Source organism: Euwallacea similis, chromosome 24 (genome assembly GCF_039881205.1).
Source record: "Euwallacea similis isolate ESF13 chromosome 24, ESF131.1, whole genome shotgun sequence".
Taxonomy (NCBI): domain Eukaryota; kingdom Metazoa; phylum Arthropoda; class Insecta; order Coleoptera; family Curculionidae; genus Euwallacea; species Euwallacea similis.
The window spans coordinates 2,407,768-2,430,229 of record NC_089632.1 but is presented as its reverse complement, the minus strand read 5'-3'; the positions used below and the strand labels follow the sequence as shown (position 1 = coordinate 2,430,229).

The 22,462-nt window shown below is 32.7% G+C and overlaps 3 protein-coding genes across 7 annotated transcripts in view; all 3 read right to left on the bottom strand.

The window, feature by feature from the left end:
- The window catches only part of fng (Fringe glycosyltransferase), a 49,402-nt gene extending 47,870 nt beyond the window's left edge, over window positions 1-1,532 (bottom strand). The window contains exon 1 of the mRNA XM_066401938.1: window positions 1,099-1,532. Within this exon, the coding sequence (XP_066258035.1) occupies window positions 1,099-1,263 (165 nt within the window). The 5' untranslated portion in view covers window positions 1,264-1,532. The remainder of the gene's footprint in view (window positions 1-1,098) is intronic.
- Window positions 1,533-1,851: 319 nt separating this feature from the next.
- Window positions 1,852-9,140, bottom strand: Taf2 (TATA-box binding protein associated factor 2). The gene is made up of 19 exons (XM_066401952.1): window positions 8,995-9,140; window positions 7,967-8,019; window positions 7,678-7,841; window positions 7,386-7,602; window positions 6,953-7,281; window positions 6,723-6,891; window positions 6,291-6,519; window positions 5,963-6,162; window positions 5,701-5,909; window positions 5,411-5,650; window positions 5,145-5,294; window positions 4,877-4,976; window positions 4,647-4,816; window positions 4,402-4,526; window positions 4,089-4,340; window positions 3,816-4,035; window positions 3,341-3,668; window positions 2,887-3,111; window positions 1,852-2,138 (listed from the first exon to the last, which is right to left on the bottom strand). The coding sequence occupies exons 1-19, from the start codon at window positions 9,038-9,040 to the stop codon at window positions 1,905-1,907; spliced, it is 3,660 nt and encodes a 1,219-aa protein (XP_066258049.1). The 5' UTR covers window positions 9,041-9,140; the 3' UTR covers window positions 1,852-1,904.
- A 4,105-nt stretch (window positions 9,141-13,245) lies between these two features.
- Window positions 13,246-22,462, bottom strand: part of LOC136416624 (TOX high mobility group box family member 4) — a 94,610-nt gene continuing 85,393 nt past the window's right edge. For 4 of the 5 annotated variants that reach the window (XM_066401893.1, XM_066401897.1, XM_066401895.1 and 1 more), the window contains exons 7-12: window positions 21,118-21,253; window positions 20,834-21,013; window positions 20,136-20,351; window positions 19,926-20,081; window positions 19,316-19,494; window positions 13,246-18,401 (exon numbers count right to left, since the gene is read on the bottom strand). In XM_066401893.1, the coding sequence (XP_066257990.1) occupies window positions 18,335-18,401; window positions 19,316-19,494; window positions 19,926-20,081; window positions 20,136-20,351; window positions 20,834-21,013; window positions 21,118-21,253 (934 nt within the window). In that variant the 3' untranslated portion in view covers window positions 13,246-18,334. The remainder of the gene's footprint in view (window positions 18,402-19,315; window positions 19,495-19,925; window positions 20,082-20,135; window positions 20,352-20,833; window positions 21,014-21,117; window positions 21,254-22,462) is intronic. The other variant, XM_066401898.1, reaches the window with a different exon arrangement.

The window sequence follows — 22,462 nt, the reverse complement described above, 5'->3', positions numbered from 1 at the left end:
TTTTTTAGGAATTAACACGCACCTGGGTATATGTAGTGAACAATTTACTCAGCTGTATGAGATTTTATAACTAAGATCGATTTGACGATTTATTCATCATATTATCAGCATTATATCAAATTTTTGCCGAATTTGCTATCCATAAGGTAATAAACAAATATGTAACTTAAAAATTTCTTATTTTCATCAGCCCATAATTATTTGTTTCTAAGAGTCAATATATCAATAGCCTGATAGCCTTATTTTTAATTATCAATGATGTTATACCCTGATTTTTTATACGGAAATTATCCTGTTGGCAAATCCATTAGGGTTTTGCTAAATTAGCACTGATAAGGTTTACTTATTGAAGTGCGGGTAGTATTTCCAGTGGGATAATTTACATAAAAACAGACATGGAACCAATTTTTTTCAAGCTTCTGTTACTAAATTCCTAGGTATATTCTCAACTACAGGAATATATTGAATTTTTACTAACTTTAAGAAAATGTTGATAAACAATCTTGATACTTACACGTATTATCTATGTCAGTTTTTTGGATAGGTGTCAACGAAAATAGGACCTTTTTATTTTAAACAAGTCAGAAGGCTATAAATCAGACTATTTTTAAGGCCTACTGACTACCGGCATGCAGAATCAGTAGGTATACAAATATCCATTTTTATTGGACATTTAACCATTATGGGAAAGATGGTTTTCCACTCAACAAAAATTTTACTATTTCTTCTCTATGTAGTTTTAGCTAATTTTAAAATTTTTTGATAATTTTAAAATAATATCTGGCTCTTATCAAATGAGTTCAAAAACGTTCTGTAACATGTATTTTACTCTTTGTCTTCAAGGACTTCAGTCTTTTAAACAATTAGAATTTTTTTCTAATAGAAATTGCTTCTACTGACTAATTTATAGCTAAACACAACATAATACGCATTATACCAGTGTACTTATGGGTATCTATCTCTTATGAGCTTCTAAAATTACTAAAAAAGAATTACCTACCTACGTAATTTTGTAACAATTTCTATAGTGGTATCTACTTATACATATTTCATAAAATAATCTTTTAGTTCCACATTTCTTAAATTGAATTATCTTACCTTAGTAACGTGATTGTTCGAATTGTAATAACTATGATACAGCAACAATCCCATGTACAAAACAACCAACAAGCCTACTAGTAACTGGAGCAGTTTGCGGTACGGATGTTTAAATCTCATTCTCGGCTTGTCTAGGATAAAAATTACCCCATCACTCTTGTCCATTATACAGATTCCACATATGACCGTACTGTTAGTATATAAATGAATTATTATTTGCACGAAAACATAGTTTTGCTAACCGTGAAGGTAAACTGTAAACAAACTGTTAGGTTATATTAACAACAACAGTGGTACCGCGTCGACCCAGAAGAACCCGAGAACGGTACTACGGTACCTCTCTCTGCGGAACATAAACACGACTGGCGACTATCTGACACAGCTGGCCTGAGCTGGCAATTGGAAGTTTGAACGAAGGCCCATTCCACCTTACCAACTGGTACCAGTTCCAATATCTCATGTTTTATGATATTTAGGTTATTAAACATTTTTTTAGAATTACATTATTAAAAACCAAAGTGGCTCATATCCAATGCTTTTGAAAACTAATATTTAACGCGCTCAACCACTGGGTTTATTATGACTTTCTCTTGCATCTTACTGTAGTTTTGTTTTAGTTATTTTTTAAAGATAAAACATTGTATCTTGAAGTTCGTCTGCTCGAATTCATGGAATATATGGTTTTTGGTACAATGGTGTTTACTATCGGATTATAAAATGCATGTTTTCTTTATTTCACCAAGGAATGCCTAATCATATTACTGCCTAATAGCAGTTTAAAGTTATAACACAATAAAATATAACATCTACGGAAATCCTGAAGGCTCGCTACCACCTAAACTTCCCGGATTGGGACTGGGAGTCGAGCTGGTAGAACTAAGAGTTTCTTCCTTCACGAAAGTGGGCGTGGTAGACTGAGCATCATCATCTTTTATTTTACTTTTATTTGGGTCCTTGTCTTTCTTTTCTTTATGCTTGTGCTCATGTTTATGTTTATGCTTATGTTTGTGTTTCTTTTTATCCTTCTTTTTCTTCTTTATCTGTAAAATGGAAGTAAAATCTTAGTCTGCGTATTTGTGATGCATATAAATACGTACATAAAGTAGGGAATTATGGATATTTTTACAAATTACTAATTGAAAAGTTACTGTTAAACCCAATGCACCTAAAATGTTAAAATTTGTAAAATTGCTGTTAGCTGTTCCGTGACCGTTTCTAAGGTTAGTTCAATTTTAGCACACGCCCTAAATTGATGCTACAAATATGTTATTTTGACATAAAATTTAAAGGGAGTTTATACCTCTCCCGAAAATATTTTCGTCCGTTTTATTTCTTGGGGTATAACAGATGTATTCATAATTTCCTAACAGAAGAACATTTCGATATCATAATTTCTGTTATGTTCAATATTGTTTTTGAAAAACTATAGTCTCGTTAAGAGTGAGAAGCATTATTTGTACCATGAGCTTGTGATGCTATTTACCATATTATTGGTGCATTGGTGGCACTATTTAACAGTGCTAAGTTTAAGTTTCACAATCAATACTAGGTCTTTTTTGGTAAATTATTAAAATTATGACGTTAAATGCATATATTTTTCTAGAATAATCCTGACGTAATGGTACCAATTGGTGGTTCCTGAAATTCAACCCTTTTAGGTACCAAAAAACTCTCTACAAAGTTCCAGTCCAAAATTAATTAGTGTTAAAGAGTTTATTTTTGGAGGAAAAGTATTATTCACCATGGTTAAGAATTTTCAAGTGTTAAAAATTTTAAGGAAGAACTAACCTTAATTCCTGAAGGATCAGTCTTATCTTTCTCTTTATGCTTCAATCCGGAGACTCCAGGAATGGCTTCCCCTTCTTTTTTGAACATGCCTGGTTCAAAACCTACAGGTCCAGTCTGCCCCATACCGGGCAACGATACCGAGTTATCAGAGAAATACTCTTGCTTTGGCGGGTCTTGCTTTACGTCATCCTCGATAGGAATACTTACCAACGGTGGTGGCTCAACCTAAGAAAGTTTTAATGTTAACCTGTAAAATTCTATTAAGAGAAAAAAATGCACATTATTATTATAGAAGGTGTCGTCTTCATTGTGAATATACTACATTCATATATTTACACCTTCTTTAATTATTTTTATTATACCTTTTACACTTTTAGCTAACCCATATTTATCCGTTTTCCAATAAAATAACTTTTGAGCTATTATCTGCTGATCAAAATTGACTTAACTTTACCTTCACATTTGCATTGATGATATCTGTCTCTTCTACTTTAATAATATCCTCAACATTATCATCAATGATAACATTGGACGGTGGTATATCTTTAACCTCAGTTTTGATTTGCGAATTGGGCTGCGGCTGCTCCTTTTTAACTTCTGCATGTTCAGGGTTGACCAGTCTGGGAATAGGGCCCTTGATTTTCTTCATGTCTGGTTTATTCAAATTGATTAAACCGGACAATTCAGGCAAAGGTATACAGATAGGTCTTCTATTTCCATATAAGGTGTAGTATAAATCCACTAGATCACATCGTATCCTTGTGTCATGTGAGAACATTCCACTAAAAGTTAAAAACTTATATGAAAGAAGAATTACATAATTAATATCTTAATAAGTTAAGTAGAATTGCTCCTTCCTTTGCAATGCATTTCACGAATTGAAAAGGATTGTTTAAAACTTAAGCAATGTTGAAAAAGCCAATTCTCACTTGATATTGGTCCAAATTCGTTCAACTAAATCAGACGTATCTAATTTCGCTCGATGCGCCCTTTTAAAAGGCGGTTCTTTCGCTAAAATTTGCACCAATTTGTGTTTTAATCCGGGATCCGGGTCATTTTCCACAATATCTAGGACGTGTCTGAGATCAGCTGCTTTTCCGTCTGCTCTGACGAATTCTACTAAGCATTCTAATGCCGCTAATCTGACATCTAAAATAGTATAGATTTAGAAAAATGCTTTTCCATTTGGAGGGAACATTTACCAATAAAGTGCCCATATTGTGCGTAAAATTTAAATAACGTTGGCCTGCTTGGTAAATGACCACATCTCTGCAATTTTCTAATGGCTTTCAAACATTCCGTAGAAATCGTGAATTTATAACATGGTAATGCTTTTTCCAGGTTCAATAGTCTCGTTACTTCGTCTAATATTAATTTAGTATCTGCACTTAAATTTTCTGCAGTAATTGGAGTGCCTTGAGAGACTACGGACACCACTGGTGTTATGGTATTGCCTAGGGATAATGCAGGAAATAATATAATTGTTAATTTCAATTATATGGGACCAAAAATTACCCAAAGCTTGAACTAAAGCGGCTCTGTAATAATTGTCGGAAAATCTATTTTTTGAATTGTCGTTGTACTTGAACAGATCTAACAGAAACCTTATAACCTCGGGAGGACAAATGCCATGAGCATTTCTGAAAAATAAACTCATATGGAAATAAATATTCATATGAAAAGTGATGCCTACAAGTGCAGTTAAAATTATAATTTAAACTGATTACATATTTTAATCATGGACACTTCAATGAACCTACCTAAGCCCAGCCATTGCCAGAGGTATAGTTTTCTGTATGTAATAATGTTGAAAATTCTGGTAGCTGTTTTGTTTGATTATATGAGGAGCAGCAAATGATCCGAAAAATTTTCTGAAAATTGCCAGCATAGCTGGAGGTCCTGCCCAGTTTGCCACCATGGCATTCGCTACCTTTAAAATAAGTAATTCCAGTTATAGGGGAATAAACATTCAAAAATCACTTTATGCTACCCTAGTTAAACAATGAGCCGCCCGACAACGCACTTTATAGTAGCACTGTTCACTTTCAATGGTGTCCGTTAATGCTAGTCTGGTGGCTGGCGTTGGATATCTGGGAAATTTAATATAAAAATCTAATGTAGAGTTTTCTCACCTTTAGTATTTGAGAATTAAATAAGAAATTGAGTCAAATAAGAATTGAGTGAGTTAAAATATAAATAGTGGGATTCTCATTTAAAGGCTGAAACATCTGAAGAAATCCTTAATGAGACGTATTTACCTCTCTAATGCTGCTATAGCTTCAATCTGAGCTATGACATCCCTTTCGTGTCTTAATTGATATTGCCATTGATAATCTGGCTGTTCAATTACAACTGACCTTAGTAAAGTCATCTCTGGATCAAGCCTTATCCATAACACTGGAGAGTCACTGAAAATAACAATGTTGAATAGCTAAGCAACTATCATTATGTGACCTGAAATAGTATCAGAACACCCCTTATAATAAACATTTATGTACACGTTGTCCTTAAACTCACAACTTACTCCATCGCACTCAAATCCATATCAACTTCTTCACCGGTGCAAAGCGGAATTTTTTTCTTTTTGTTCCTTCTACTCTTCGAGTGGCATGTAATATCCGATTTAACCACGGTATTCTCGATTTGCAAGTTATGTTTGAAGGTTCCATCTAATTCTTGTAACGTTACCAGCAAAGGACCTACATACTTTCTTATTCCAGTTTGAGAGGTTGCATCCTGTCGTATTTCTAACTCGATGGTGTTTCTAAATCAATGAATGTTTTGTTGCTACTGATGGGGAAATAAGAGATTTACCTCTTTCTATTGAATACTGAAGTTAAATGAAACTTTGCATGCCCGCCGGTTCGAACCCACTGATCAATAAATACCGCCATATCCTTTCCAGTGACTGTGAAAATCGCCTTTGTAAATACGTTAGTGCTAATAAGCATGTGTCCCCATAGACCACTGCCAATTTTTTGTGAAGCTGCATTTGTGGCCAAAGATAATTGTTTATTAAAAACCTACAATTTTGCTAGTTAAGGCTTTAATTTTTTTTAAGTTTAAATATGCATACTTGCAGTAGTAATTCGAGACCAATTCGATGCTCTAACATTCTCATTACTAACATAGCTTTTTTATGCAAGGCCTCTACATACATGGCAGACATTGTATGAAGATTGCGAATAGAAAAATAGAATTTTTCTTCATTTTTATTTTGGTTCATTTGAGGGGTATTTGCTCCCAGTGGCAATGGAGCTGGAGGCTGACTCGGATCTTATTAAAAGATGAAAAATTGTTTACATTTTTAAATTAATTTTATACAATTTTATTACCAGAAAAGTTGCTTATTTTTATTATAATATGCAATTTTAGTTATTCAAGCATTGTATTACTATCTTTACCTAATACAATTCCTCCGTATTCTTCTTCATATTTAACAACATCCTGAAGCATACTATGAACCATCTCTCTATATTCATTATTTCCAAAACTTTTCTTGCAGTACAGTCCGCATAAATATTGACTTATACCTTTATTTAGCCACATATCTGACCAATTTTGCATCGATATAAAGCAACCGAAGAATTGCTCGGCGATTGCTTGTGCCATGGCCTTCCTCGTAATATAAACCTAATCAGAATCCAATATTATTTGTAAACAACACACTGAAATTGTCTAAACTTAATAAAAAGTAGCACAATATACAGGATATTCCAAAAAAGAAGGTCAATTCTCTAACAAGAAATTTTTCACGTAGATAACAAACATTCAAAACATTAAAATTATATAAAAATTTTATTTGTTATAGAAGATTAACGCTCATAGAATCATACCTGATCAATAATAACGGCTGAATGTAACAAATTGACACTCATTATACTCATTGTAGCATAAGAATGATAGTCCTCATAAGCTTCATCCACAAACACTTGTTTATAGCATGAATATGGGTACCTATTAGACAAAGTTTCCTCATAATACTCAAACGCCTCATGCATATATCTGAAAATATTATTTACAGGTATTTTGACTGCTGATATTCATCTACCATATGAAAACCGACCTGGTTGTGACTTTAAGTAAAGGTAGTAGTCCTGGCAAACAAAAATGTGTTACCTCGTGCATATATGGATCAACAAAAATCTCAAAAGGTCCCACAGCAAGGGAAATATTGGGAGCACAAGTGGGTACGTTTAATGAATAATGATAAGTCTTTCTTCTCATATCAGGGGTAAAAACGACCTCCATTAAATCCCCATTCGATATGGCCGTCATTTCTTCGTCGACCGTGAATTCCAGCTTCCAAGTGCAGGTTTCAGCAAAACTATCCACACATGGAAACCACAATCTTGAGGAGTTTTGGTGTCCATAAGTAAACATATGAACGCCTCTCTAAAACAAGAATAATTAACAGTAAAGTAATGTAGTGTTTGTTTTTGGGTTAGGAATTTTATTGTTTTCTGGACAATTAGGACAAAAATGATATAAATACTAACTTCTGCATATGTTCCCTCTTTTTGAGGAACAACAAAATGAACTCCACCTTGGGGTTGTTCCAATGAAAACTCAATTCCCACCCTTAATGCAGTACCTTCAGCAACCAAGTGAATTGCCTCTGGAGGAATTGTAATAACAAGTTCTCCGGCATTATTGTCAGGGTCAGTTTTGAGCGACGCATTTAAGTGATTTTGGGAAAATTGCTCTAAGCTTCGCCTAAAAAGTGTTTAAATGATAATAATAAAGGAAATTATGTGATTAGAAGTTCTGTTATTTGAATTTTTTACATACGTTTCAACATCGTTTTGACAAACATCTAAAAAAGGATCAAAATATTGGAAATGCGCTTCATACTGTTCATTTAATAAAATTTTGTAAATCCTACATTGCTTCCCATTAAGTCTAATTATTCTCAATGTGTCTCTGATTGGTACAACAGTTAACTCAACAAATCCCTGAAATGATTTCAGTCAGCGAGGAATATACATAACTACTACAAAAGATGATTAGATAATTTTTGCAAAACTATTTTATGTAAGTATTTATTAAAGTAATAAAAATCATATACCAACATACTTACAATAATGCTCTTTCTCTCAAAGCTAATTCCTGTCAGACTCAAAATCTGGTGTGCTGAAAATAATTATAACATTTCGATAAATCATAATATAGGGGTTGATTTATTTTATCTAATTCTCATTGTATTATACAACTAACCAACAAGGGTACAAGTGTAGCTATATCAAAATAACTCAGTATCATTTCCCATTTCTTATAAATAAGTTTTAACTCAGCTTGACAACATGAGAACTTTGATCCACAGTAATTTCTATTCCAAATTGATGTTTTGTACAGCTGTCATAGGACTGCCCTGTAAAGACATTTTACTAAGGCATATAAATAGTGTTAAGTTGTTGAGCCTCTGACCTACATAGTGGAGCAAAATATACTTTTGCTTGAGATATTGTGATTTTTCTGACTCTAGACGAAATACAACTTGGGTAATACAAACAAATTGAGAAGATGGTGATTGAAGTTTTCACTGAATGAGTAGAAGATATAAGTTAATTTAACTAAGAGATGTAAATAAAATATATATGTATATAAAAATAAGTGAATTTATTAAAAAATTAAGAATTTTGAAGTTAAATATCAAAAATAACCCAATAATTTAACAATGATAGTTATGTGAAAGGTGTTAGTAGACATAATTGTAAAATAAAAATTTAAGCTTCATATACACAAAACATTTTGCATGAACAATGAGCAATATCATAAACTGAAGAAGAGTGACATTAGAATATTTGTTTTACAGCAAACCTGAAACAATAAATTAACAACACTCCAAAATTTTTTAGTCAATTCAAATCATTAGTTATGGCCTTTTTGAAGTATTTTGGTTCTATGAATCTGCATACTTTTAAATCTATGAAATAGTAAGTTACTAAGGGGATTTGTGGGGAATAGATAGACCGTGCATTACCAATGGAAAGCTGATTGTAGACAATCTTAAGGGTTTGTTCTAAGACCACTGCCATTTCTGGACTAACACCTACCCTACTGCTTTAAGTCTTGGGGATATAAATGGGAAAATCAATTGCAACTCACCCAACTTAAAGGGCCTTATAGTATCTCCAGTTTTCTGTTGCCTCATTATATTGAGGTGGTTATTTTGGTCCTCTAAGAATAATACAATTCCTTTAGCATTATGTGAACATATTGTTTTCTTTACGTCACTTTACCGTAAATTCAAATGTTTTAGAAGAAATATTCAGTTGTTTCACAAAAATATAAATATACAACATAACCAAACAAATTAATTACCCTCAGGGAAGTCAAAATAAGCTTCATTTGTCTTTTGTGACTATGAACGTTATATTTATGTCTCTTTTCAACTTACAGGCTGCAGTTATACCTCTTGCACTATTTGCTTCTCTGGTTGCATAACAATCAAGTAGTTAGTAGGAAATTCTGGGAAATTCATTTTACTGCCGCCAAATGTAATTTTCAAGCGAACGTTTTTCATTTTTTTCCAAATAGAAAGTGAGTGTTTCTTAAAGAGTTAAGAGGGAAAATTGTTTGAAGAAAATGATTAGTTTATGCCAGGTAATAACAAGTCTCTTTTTTGTAAATAAAGGTATAAATTAAAGATAGGATCGTAAATGTATTCGGGAGATTTTTTGAAGGGGTTTTATTTCGTTTTCACGTAAAAATTTGTAGCGTCCTTCTGTAATATGGAGCTTCTCAATAAAATGGCGAATTTTTGTATTTATTTTGTTTTACGGGGAATTGCATTTAATCACTAGTATTAAGCAGGAACTAACCTCCTCCATGGTTAATATATTAATGCATTGATTCTTTGCAACTCCAGACATTAAGCTTTTTCAAAAAGTTACTCGGGTTAACTTAATTACAAGTGAACACTGGGATATTCGTTTACTTCAGATATAAAATGTATGGACCTGAGCAATCGGAAATTACTAACAATTACTTGACTAAGACCTTGAGTAACATTCTAAACAAACCTATACCTTATACAGAGAGGCCCAACGAAAATTTTGCACTTCGATTTTCAATATTTAAAATGAAAACGTAAAAACGCTCGGATCTGTCGATTTTTTATTCTAGTAGAATAATTTCTTGTTATATTTTCAATCTCTGAGCAGGAATAATAGTTACCTCCAAAATTTTTAACGAGAAGGGGTATCAATTTTAAAGTAGTTGTACTCTAATTATAATCTCCAAGTTTGAGATCACTACCATTATCAACGTTGATATGATCGCTTGTCAAAATCTGTGAGGAAAAACCCTTTAGTTAATAATTAATTTAGCACAATAAAAGCTGCAGATTTCGAAATGAAGGTAGGAAGACCTTTAAAGGTGAGATATCACTGAATTGTTTTGATGGAGAAGATTTATTGTACAACATTGTTATAAGTCAAAATTATAGCCAACTTATCAAAAAATGTTTTAATGGCTATAACTCATAGCATTTCTGAGAAAAATACCAAATGTATACGTGGTTGAAAAGGAAATTTTATGACAATTTAAAAAATGTAAATATTTGATATTGCGCCTATATGAAAAATAAAAGTTTAACAATTTATCTCTGAAAGTAAGGACTTAACAAGAAAACAGGCAAAACTGCTACGAAATTCTCAAAAAAGTGTCTTGATAATATAACATTTTCATTCCTTTAACTGTAACCGTATGAGAATTATTTGCAAAGAACAAAAACCGCCAAATTTGTTTTTTTCCGGATATCTTTGTAATCATTCGGAATTTAGCCATTGTAAAAATAGATTTTTTATTTATTTTAAATAACTCAATTAATTTAAGCGATTTTGTATCTATTAGAGTTTTCGAAATCCCAATGCTGTTCGTTTTATATGGGACAAATTGTATATACAACAACACCAAAAAATCGTCTCCCTATGTAAATAATTGTAATTTTTTGTGACGCTATTGAGGTGTAAGTAATCAAATTGAGCGTTGCATGACAAAGAAAATTTGCCTGTGGTTAGCATCTATTGTTTCGGGAGGTTTATAGCTGGCGTCTCCACTTAGAAAAAAAAGATTACCAAGATCCACACGCTCTTTCAGAATTTTAAAAACGAAGGCTATCTGATGCACTCTTTTAAGTCTAATGTGCGTCTATTTATAAAAGTAATCATATGAATTTATATATGTTTTATTGTACGAATTCGAATGACCAGCTGGTGCTTTTAACTAGAAAAAATGTACTAGAGCTTTTTTCTAATTCAGATCGCATGAATACATATTGGCAGAAAATTATCTAGAATTTTCGATGCACATTAAAGTATAATTAAAATAAGTAAAGGATGATCATTAAATAACCTTCAAGGGGTCATCAAAATATCTGAGGTATTTCTAGAATCGGTTCATTTGTTAGTCAAATGTTTGACCGTAAATAGTAAATAGCTTGATCAACGCCCTACGGTTATAATTTAAAGTGGTGGTTTAAAGTTTTTATACCATACATAAGTAAAAGTTGCGATACCTCAATTTTAACGATGTTTACTTCGCAGTACTTGTAGGATACAGTATTTATATGCTATGATCAGAAAATTTACTAAAGGCGTCGTAAATTTTCTACTAAAAATCTTCTAGACTTGGTTTACAAAAATTTCGCTAAAAAATTGGATCTTTTCCTTTCAGTTTCAACCACAAACTCATCATTCCGATCTTTTAATCTCATCGTCTCATCGTGATTGTGGCATTATCCAACGGTGTCTTCAGTTACGTCTTTCACATTGACCTGTAAAAACTTCCACTAACTAGTATATTTTTTCTGCCAAAAAATGTATTAATTGCTATATTTCGATTTGCATTACTAGGTCAAGTTAAAATTCTGTTAAATTTACTAAAATTCTACCAAGTTGACAACACTGATCACAACTCGAATAGGACTAGTTCAATTTTTTGAGTGTAAATTGTCATGTTATTCACTTGTTATAATTTTCGATTTAAAAGCTCCAAGTGATCTGGTTAGAGTTTTGACCTTTGCATATCAACGCTGTATTGTACCTGTGCTGCGGAGCGAAATATTGCTGACATAGAAACAAACACAGTTTTGTTTAATTGTTTTAAGCAAAATTGTCATATACATCATTATTTGTTTGAAGACCATATTTATCAACAAACATTTTGAGTTAAGTTTATTATTTTCTAACAACCGAAAATTACTTTTTTAAACCCATAAACCTCCATAAGTTCCAAAGGAATCTTCGATTTTATTCTTAACACTTGGATTCCTAACATTTCCCTATTAAATTTTAAACATACTTCAAATTTAAAGTTTTTCAGGGAAACAAAGTATTTTGGAGTTTTTAGCTCATATTTTGTCAATTCCTGTACAAATTTTAATTTTGAACATTTTATCTGAAAGAGCAAAAAAGCGCATCTTGTTCTGATTTAAGTAACCATATTTATTTTCTAACGTTTTCGTAACTCCCATGGAACTCACTTTATTTGGAACTGTATCTGGTACACCCAGGGCTTAGGCTAGATCAAAGTGTTTGGATTGATCAGGAAAAATGTACCATGCATTCATCAGGAAACATAAATACAAAACTTCTATGGGTAGAATCTATTTATTTTAAATATTAATTATTGATTACATAGTATAGTGTGTGCCTGTCAGGATAAAATATCATGTTATGTACAATGTAATAGTGAAATGTAACGTAAATAGTCGAAAGAAAATAACTTAAGTCATTAAGTGACTTTAATTTACAGTTACCGAATACACCGGTTGATTTTAATCGTCTCTCAATTTACATTAGGATGTTTGTCATTAGTCCAACGAAGATATAACAAGTTATTAGTTGAAAATATTTAAAGTTAAATTAAGAACATTAAACATATATAAAAAAATGTCTTTTTATGAAACTTGGCTTCGCATAGCATCTTTTACGGACTAATTACAAATTATATGGAAGTTGCACCCAATGTTTTCCAATAATTCGATAAAAATGCAGAATGGGTGGGTTCAACTCCCATACAAATTACGCTATTTTTGTAACAAAATTAATCTAAAACAAAATCTTAAAAATAAATAAGTTTTCTACCTTTAACATAAAGAATACTTTATAAGTTTTATGAGCAGTCCTAATTTTCGAATTAAATCTACACCATCACGTGACAAAACAGGTTCATCATTATTACGTAGAAAAACGTGGATGTATAATTCCGCCTTAAGAACAATAACTTATTGTTGTGCTCTAAACAATTTAAAACACAAACTGAAATTAAGTCGACACTTCACAATCAGACTTTGGAGAGACAACAAAATGATATTCGCCGAATTGGCAGGTATAATTAAACCGGAAGCACACATTTCTGAACAAAAACAAATCAAGAATTTTTCTTTTTGTCTTCTTATTACAGATATTTAACGAAATGCTCTCTGCTCAAAAGCGGTTCAAAGTGGAGATCATGGGTCGAACATTACTGTTCACATAAGAATAACAATAATGAAATTAACAACAGCACAAATGTATATACATCGACAAACAATATTCCTAACTTGGATTGGTCAATGATATAAAAATAATTGTACTACAACTTTACACGAGAGGAATCTATGTAGTTGGAGAGATTCTTAAAAACATTGTTTCAAGGTGTAAAATGCCCGGACAGTATTTGGCATTTGAAGTACTCTGGATAACCGTTGGTGAAAAACAAATACGGCACTCTCGAAGTCCTTTTTCGGGATAATTCTAAAGAAGTCATTAAAAATTGTTAATCTTTTTCTTTAAAGTTTTATTTTTTTAAATATAAGTCGCAGTCGATTTAGGCATCATTGGAAAGATGATTTTTTTTGCAGTAGGTATAACGGTTTACCTATCCATTATGTGCTTTGTTGGTAGTTTGTTTAATTAACAAATTGTCAAGAATTCTATATTGATCATTCGGCCTCATTTATTCTAAAAATGTTTTACGAAAACTAAGAAAAATGCATATTTCAATGTTTCATTCAAACTAACATTAATTCCAACATTGCGTCCGAAATATACATATTTCAGTCGGTATCCTGAAGGAGGATAGTCTGGTAAAACTATTTTTTAAGATTGAAAGAAAATCTATGTAATCATGGAGCATTTAAAACAAGTCAAGACCGAAAATACACCGACGATTCTTCGAATTTTAGAAATTTCCTTAACATCCTCGTATCTTTTAAAAAAGGTGTTCTAAATAATATAACAAATATATTTATGTCACCAATAACTAATGATATAATAACTAAACGACGAAGGTTTATTGAAAACGGTAAAAATCGATCTCCTTCTAACTTGAAATTTATTTTATTGCTTCACTAGACCGATCTAAAAAAGATGACGAGCACGCTCTATTCGTTTTTCTTTGTCTCCTACGTGTATCAAGAGTTCCCATATAAACATCAAAATTTACCCATGTCGTACCTAGTTATGATTTTCAGGGTCCAAACATTTTTATTACAATTGTCTAAAAAATTCTGTATTAAAGGCTCACTTTCACGATGATGGTATTTTCATAAAGGTACCTTTGAACAAGGTATCTCTAAACGACCTGCACAAAACTACCACACATTCCTGAGGTTGATATACAATAATTTAACTCAACTTGTTTTAGTTCAAAAGTTGACGATTTTCAAAATATAGGAGGGTCAAAATTTGTTTTTTTTTTACAACTTTTTTATGTGCGTTCGCAATGCTCGTATTTGAGTTTTTAGGGCCGACAAATCGGAATCTGCTTGCATTTTTAATGTTCATTGCAGAGGGCCTCAACCCTAATTGCAAGTCCACTTTTTCCGCTCGTTGTAAAATTAGTCCTGAATCAAATTTGAATACGTAGTATGCTTTGTGGAAAAAGGTATATTTTGTAGAAGTCTGCACGGAGTATCGTTCTTGAGATATTTGGAACTAAAATGGTTTATTTTCATTAATTCTTACCTAATCTTCTTTTTTACCCGCTTTATCTAACAGCTCTAGAGAAAATTACATATTAACCATTTAAATTCGGAATCAAGGAAAGGGGCATTCTTTTCTTAGAAATAAAATATTGTTTTCTTGCTGTCCGCAAATTCAGTCTCGGTCCTTCATCCACTAAACTTTTCTATATCATACATTTTATATAAGAGCATGATTAAAACAGGTGAACTAAGCTTTTCACTCATCACTGTCCCAATCAATTATAAAATTTGGCCCAATCTGAGCAATCATTATAATCATTAATTATAATATATATCATAAAGCAATAATTAATTCAATTGATGAAATAAGGGCTAGAGAACTATTACTAACAAATATTTAATATGGTCGCCGTATTCACGAATATATAAATTAACTCGATGAAGAAAATTAAAATTTGCTCTGTTTATAATTTACGCCTCAGTTCGTATAGTGTTTACAGCAATTTCGACCTCCATAATTCTTCTTCACTATTTGCTTGGTTGTTGTAAACAATTTCTTTTAAGGTTCCCCATAAAAAGCAGTCTAATGGGGTAAGATCTCGTGAACGGATCGATCAGCTGACCGAAGCATTAACTACCAATGTCTATTATATGTCTGAAACGTTTAAATCATTTTGAATGCTCAATGTCAAAGGTGCGATTAAAGGAACTTTCTCTAGTAAACCGGGTACTCTGTTCTGAAGATATACTAAATAAGTGTCGCTACTTAGTCGCGATGGAAAAATCACAAAACTAATAATTAAAGTCCTATTATACCTGTCTACATTACAGTCTACAATATATATCTATTATTATATTATTATAAACGCATGCTAGTAACGTACAATTTTTGTCGCATGGCGATTTTCTTCAGAATAGTTACGTTCATCGTATAAATTTATAATATCTTTTCTGGTAAAGCAATTCTCATCAGTCACCAACACTTTGTTCAGTACTAAATCAACAAAATTTTGAGTGATCACATTCATGAGGCAAGAGATCCTTCATGGGTTTTGGTGTTTTCAGATTTTTCCGTTTGGTGACTTTAGGATGCTAGTTTTGCAGGCTGCTAGAATGTTGTGGTAGAATTTTTTACAGACCATTTAGAGACACTCTATATAGAACGTGATCTAGTTTCGTTAACGAGATACAAGAGGTCAAAATTTTAGATTGTTTTTGTATAGCTCCTGCAAATGTTGAGGTATTTAGTTCAAATGTGGAGTGTGTGTTAAAGTTTACGATCTGCATAGTTAAATCATTGTTAAATTCTAGAGGGTGTTAGTGTTCTGCAGTTTTTTCCCGCCATGAACTTATGTGTGTCATGCTACTGACTGTATCCTTTCTTTATTTTGATTTCTTCATCAATTTTGAAACTTTTTCTCCTACAATTTTTTGTGATGTGTCATTGTTTTCGAGTTATTCGCGAAAATACCTAAGAATGCACATAAATCTGTCATAAAAAAACTGCTTATAGTTTTCTCAGGTGGATATACAGACGGATAAGAAATTGTAAAAGTAAGTAAAAATTTATAATAAAAACACTATTTCTACCATGGTTTGTTACGTGTATATCTGGAAATTCACATAACAAAGTTATAGATCTTTTTTATGGAAATATTATGTACAATTTCTAGATCCTTTTGTAGACAACTTGAAAATGACGATAAATAAGGAAAAATCCTAGAAGGCAAAAAAATCTAAGTTCGTCAGGAAATCGTAAATTTTGAGAAATGAACGGTCAGTGGCGCAATTAAACAAATTAAAAATAGGAAAAGCTAGTCTAACTCCAGAAAAACTAACACCCTATAGACTTTAACAGTAATTTGACAAGTCTAATTATATAGATTGTAAACACTAGTGTAGACTTCAAATTTGAAGTTTTGACGCCCTGTATCTGATTAAAAAAGCATTTACCCATATATTTTTTATGTTATTCTTAGGCGTAAAATCTGACATTAAAGTTAGAACATTAAAAACTGGACCAGCCTATATACTTTTATACTTAATTCATCGCATCGATAATTGTTATGAAGGTGTAATGTCTACACGTAAAATATTATTATGACAGCGCAGGCACATCGCGAGAGCGACTATTGTGTTGTCTAGAAGATGACAGTTTTTGTAATAGTTGCCATTGTGACAGAGACCATCCTTATGATAATGATCATTATAAAAACAAGGCGTAAATCAAAAATGAATACCGTAAAATGTAATTATTTAAACGTTCGGGTGTTTTTTTAAATCGTATGCAGCTTTAGTTTTTCAATATAGGACATATTGGAATGTCTGAAAGGAGAAAGTTTTGTATATTTGTCTTCCGGAGGCTTCTTTATTCGTGGTATTCTAATTTGCAATTGCAACAACTTAACCAGGTATTCGACAATTTAAAATAATACTAGTTTGTTATATAAACTATATTCTACAAATGCTTTATCAAAGAAATATCACGGTACATTTCGTTTTTCCATAAGATGTACTATAATGAGTCAGTTTTAAAGTAAACGGTGGATCACAGCGAAAGATTGAAAGAGTTTTTTTCTTCCAAATTAAATGGCGAATCCAAAACAGATCTATTATCATCAGATTTTTATCATATGAGAAAGTAGTGGTGCACAAGTGTTTTTAAATTAAAATGTCTTGTACGGACGCTATTGATGAATTTAAAAATAGGCTTTTCATTGCAAACTGTGTTCGAAAAATAGTATCGTTTTAGAATACGTGTTTAAACTGCCGGAATTGCAATTTGGGGCACCCTGTATTATTTATATTAAAACTGTTTAAGTATGTTAAAAGAAACAGAATCTCATTCGATTCCTCTGTGTGATAAATCCAACATACTTACTTATTGAGCAGTGCCATAGATTCCCACGTAAAAAAAATAATAATTCCCAATCACTCTACATCAGCCACACCTAAACGCATTTCTCTTACAGTTCTGGAATTCATGATAACTAACTAGAGATAACTAAGTTTTCAGTAAGTAATAATATGTGCTATGGACAATCTATCTACGATCTCCAAGATAATAGCATGCAGTTTACATAGCATGTAACAAGTTATTTTTGATTTTACAAAACAGACCACATAAACTAAGACAGTTTTCATGTTGTAGAAACCAGTAGTATCGGAAGCGTTTTCTTTGTGTAACAAGGGACAGTATTGTTATTGGTCTGGCTTGCAATGTTCTTTAATATTATTATACAATAATACTAGATTACAATAGTTTTCTGGAATAACCCAAAAGATGAAATCGTATTGCTCTGTTTTTCCTCTGTCAATACAATCTCACTGCCTAGTCTAAGAGTGTGATTATCCGTTTATTTACATGTTCCTTATCCTAGCCTCTCACTATTACATTCTTTTATCCAACGTTTTCCTTTAATAAAACTCGTACAAACTCTCTAGTTCTAATTAGAATCATTTTAACGGGTAAGGGTATTGCTATTTATTTTGTTTACGAACCGCAATTGCATCTTTCCCTAGTTAAGATTCAATTTATTTAACTGTCGAGAAGTTTTGCTGTTGGCTCTTATTGGCTGCCACCCAGTTCGAGAAAACGTCTCTGAAATTGAAAATTCTTACATTAGTCTTCTTTCAGTCTGCTTTACTTCAAGTATAGTGTTAATATTATCCATTTACATATTATTTGCAGCTTCCCTTGCCACGGAGATTTCTCTGCATATTTTACAGGGTATTTTGAAGAAGCAGGCCAATTTGTTAATTACATATTCTTTGAGCATTAGCGAATCTAAGGGTATCAAATTGGATTTCTATTTCTCAAAGCTCTAAGATATACAAAATTATAAACAAATTTTATTTCAATTTTTTTAAACCACAAACTAATCTGAATATATGGTGGATAAGGCCTTTTTGAATTTTCAAACCTCTCCCCGGGAGGACATACTAGATAAACAGAAAAACGGCTTAAACATTAAGTTTAACTGCTGCATATAAATTACAACTTTTCCAGACTTCCTAAGTGTAGCTTGACTCTTAGTATGAAATTGGCTTTGATTTCATTTATTTAAACCAGGCTGATAATACTGATACAGTCCAAATATAACCTTAAAACAAATGTCAATGTCTGTCATAGCATACAGGGGCAATATGTCAAATTTCCATGGTTTACTTGCTGCAAATAAAAAGTATATGGATTATACATTTCAATATGGAGGCTGCGTGCTATTTTTGGTGTTCAATATGAAGTTTGCAGAATTTTTTTTGAAATAATTAAGGATATATTTCATACTGACTGAATATTATAGAGATACCATCTATTAAGCTTTAGAAAATTGCATTTTTTGGTTCAAAAATAAGCTTTCCACAGCTATTGTTAGAATTTATATTTTAAATAATATTTACGAAATTGTATAGTATTTCGTGCTCTATGTGTATGGTGCTTTTTACAGAAAATAATACATATTTGATTTGGTTCGTTCGAATTGTCGAGAGAGAGCGAGAATACAGCGAGCTTACCGGCAATGACTAACAACACACTCATTACTGCAATATTCGTCTTCCCATTCTGGATTGCTGATGGCCTGATTAGGGCATCCGTGCCGTATGCACGAGTTTTGAGGAGGCATCAAACCGCCCGGCGCCATAGTCTGCTGTTGAGGTTGTTGGGAGGAAGGAGCTGTCGGCGGTCCACCACCCTACGGTAACAGGAGAGGTACGTACATAGGAAGTATTTACTATGAGGATTCAATATAGAGAGTGTCGCATTGAAATAATTACTTTTTAGTTGAAGAGGAAAAGCTTTATAAAGTAGCTTGTTTTTCTCTCTCCCACAGCTCTATCCGGCCACATTTACCCATAAAATATTCAACCACGTTTTATAGCACCCAGTATCCACTTTGAAATGTACAACTATAACGGGTGATCATTAAAAAAAACTCGCAGTAGGCGGTGAACCGTAAACGTAGGGCTTTTATAAGACCATCTGCTATTTAACATCAAATCACTAACTTACAAAAGATAACAGATGAATTTATTCACGACATATCTCTGATATTTCAACGCTTACTTGAGGTTTTTTTAATGATCACCTTCTATTACATGTATTTTCTTAGTAACGAAGCTCTACCTGTGATATTGGCGGAGAACTCGAGACCATCGGGGGAGGACTCATATGTTGTTGTGGCTGCTGTTGTTGCTGCATGTGAGGATTGTGAGAAGATACGGGCACTTGTTGATGAGTTTGTTGATGCGGTGATAAGGGTATGTGTTGTTGCTGAGGAACCTGATAGAGCGTTGCTCTTAAAAAATCAATATTCTTTTTTAATAGGTGCTTTACCTGTTGCATATAACTACTATGTTGTTGCTGCTGTTGCTGCATATGCTGCTGCATTGCAATATGTCCTCCCATCGGCGAGGACATCATACTAGGGTGAGTTTGTGCTGGCGAGGCTCCCCCCATGCCTCCCATCATTGGTGGAGGCTTTTTGTTAATGGGCGACTGCGAGGGTGGTGTGGGAGCACCGGATGATATTGGTGGTGATGGAATGGTACCCTTGAAACACCACAGTGTGGATTAGAAGAATAGACATAAATCCTGAATATAACTGAACGATTTTTTGAATAGTGCGGTAAAACATGAGGTAATTTTCATGAATTATGAAATGTTGCTTTTGTCTTGATAGTTCCATTAGCTCTGGATAAATGAAATATTAATTATTAAAACGGGAGTATCAGGAATATCGAACAATTTCATTAGGATACATTTTAAATTGTTGCAGCTTTTGTCCTATCTATGGGATAAATAATTTTGGTATTTTGTTTATTTTAGACTGACATTTATTTCTATTTTTTCTGGACGTATCTATTTAGAAGAGATGTAGTTGATTTCCGACAGTAAAATATAATTTGTATTGATACGGTTTTGCTATATAATATTTGCTTTATAGTAATCGTTGTAACAATGGTGAAAAATTTGGTAAATAAGTTTTACTGCGGTTTTCAGCACTTGCAATCATGGTTTGAGATCATATTTACTTGTGGTTGATATCCTCCATATGGCGACCCTGTAGGAGGTCCTGCGGCGTAATTTCCATAATTTCCATACATCGGCCCCCCTTCGCCATCTCCAGCTCCTTTGGACACTAAACTTGCCCTGTACGCTGCCAGAGCTTTAAGATATTCTTTCTTTGCGGCCTCGGTTTTCTTCTTGTAAACCTATAGAAAGAAAAACAGCTATAAAGAGAATGTTATAAAATCCACTGAACCCCTTTATTCAAAATGGACAATCTAAGATTAATAACAACTGTATTCTTATTTACATTTTTATGTTCAGAATCCAGAGCATCCCACATCGACGCCACAATTTTCGAGACTTCACCAAAACTGGCGTTCGGGTTTTGTCCCTTGATGGCAGCCTGAGTGTCCCGGAAGAAAAGAGCGTATGCAGATACGGGCCTGAAAAGAAAGAGGATTGTGGGGTAAGTGTATATTGGTCTAAAATTATCTAGAATTTTCGATGCACGAGTTATATTGGAAAGAGAATTTGAAGAATGGTACAATCGTTGCTTAATAATGAAATATCTGATTTTTAAGTATAGAATTAAGTGATTAAAATTCTCATACCTAAAAATTAAAAAATGGGAAAACTTTAGAAACCGATTTTCCTGTTCCGTTTTGCAAAGTATTGAACAAATTCATCATGATCATTATTGACTTCCTAACTGCTCAATCTTTTTCCTTTACTGCTAAATTGCTTTAGCTAGTTTTACTGCTTTCTATACAGATTTTGGATTATTAATCAGTTCCCCTTTGCCACATTTCTTTCTGCACACATTGGGGTTGCCATAATGGAACAAAATATAGCAATAAATTCTTATAGAAATATTTCTCCACGTCGAATGTTAACTTTATAGACTAGTATAATGTCTCTTTTTTCTTCTTTCCCAAGTAAAAACAGGGGGAAATGGCGATTCAAACATTTTAATAGGCTGATTTTATCGTCGAGGGTCGGAAAATCAATGAGAGGTACGTTTTTTATAAGGAGATTATTACTACTCCACTTGTCTTTAAATCCAAGTGTGTACTTGTCAATAATCAAGTCTATTGGAGAATTAACTCACTGTAACACTCATTACAGAACATTATTCCGTAATGGGTGATCAGGTGCTCACACTCATATCCACATCTCCCTCTCACAAACGCAGTGTTGCACCATCATCTCTCTTTCTAACAAACGAAGCGAAACATCGACATCTCTCTTTTTAATTGTGTTTGATAAGAGCAGTCGTTTTCCTTGACAAGTATACCGATTTACGTTTTTAAACAGAATTTAACGGCAATGTCAATATTCCATTTCGTGAAAATGTAAATTTTTTTCTTTTCTGATATGCTGTATAAATACTGTATCCTGTATGTTCTGCTTCCAAAAGAGCAATTTTCGGCAATTTACGGGTGTGCCAGTGATCATCTGTGATTTACCGGGAAGTAAAATTTAAAAGTGGCAGTAAAATTTTTTAAACATTGCAATACGTTACATTCTGGAGATTTTTTTCGTATTCTTATGTTGTAAAGTAAACCTCAAACATTGTGGAAAAGAACTCGAGATTTGCCGTCAAAGCCTGGAAAACCTTTGTAAGATTCCCAATTTCTGCTAGTCGTCTAGTT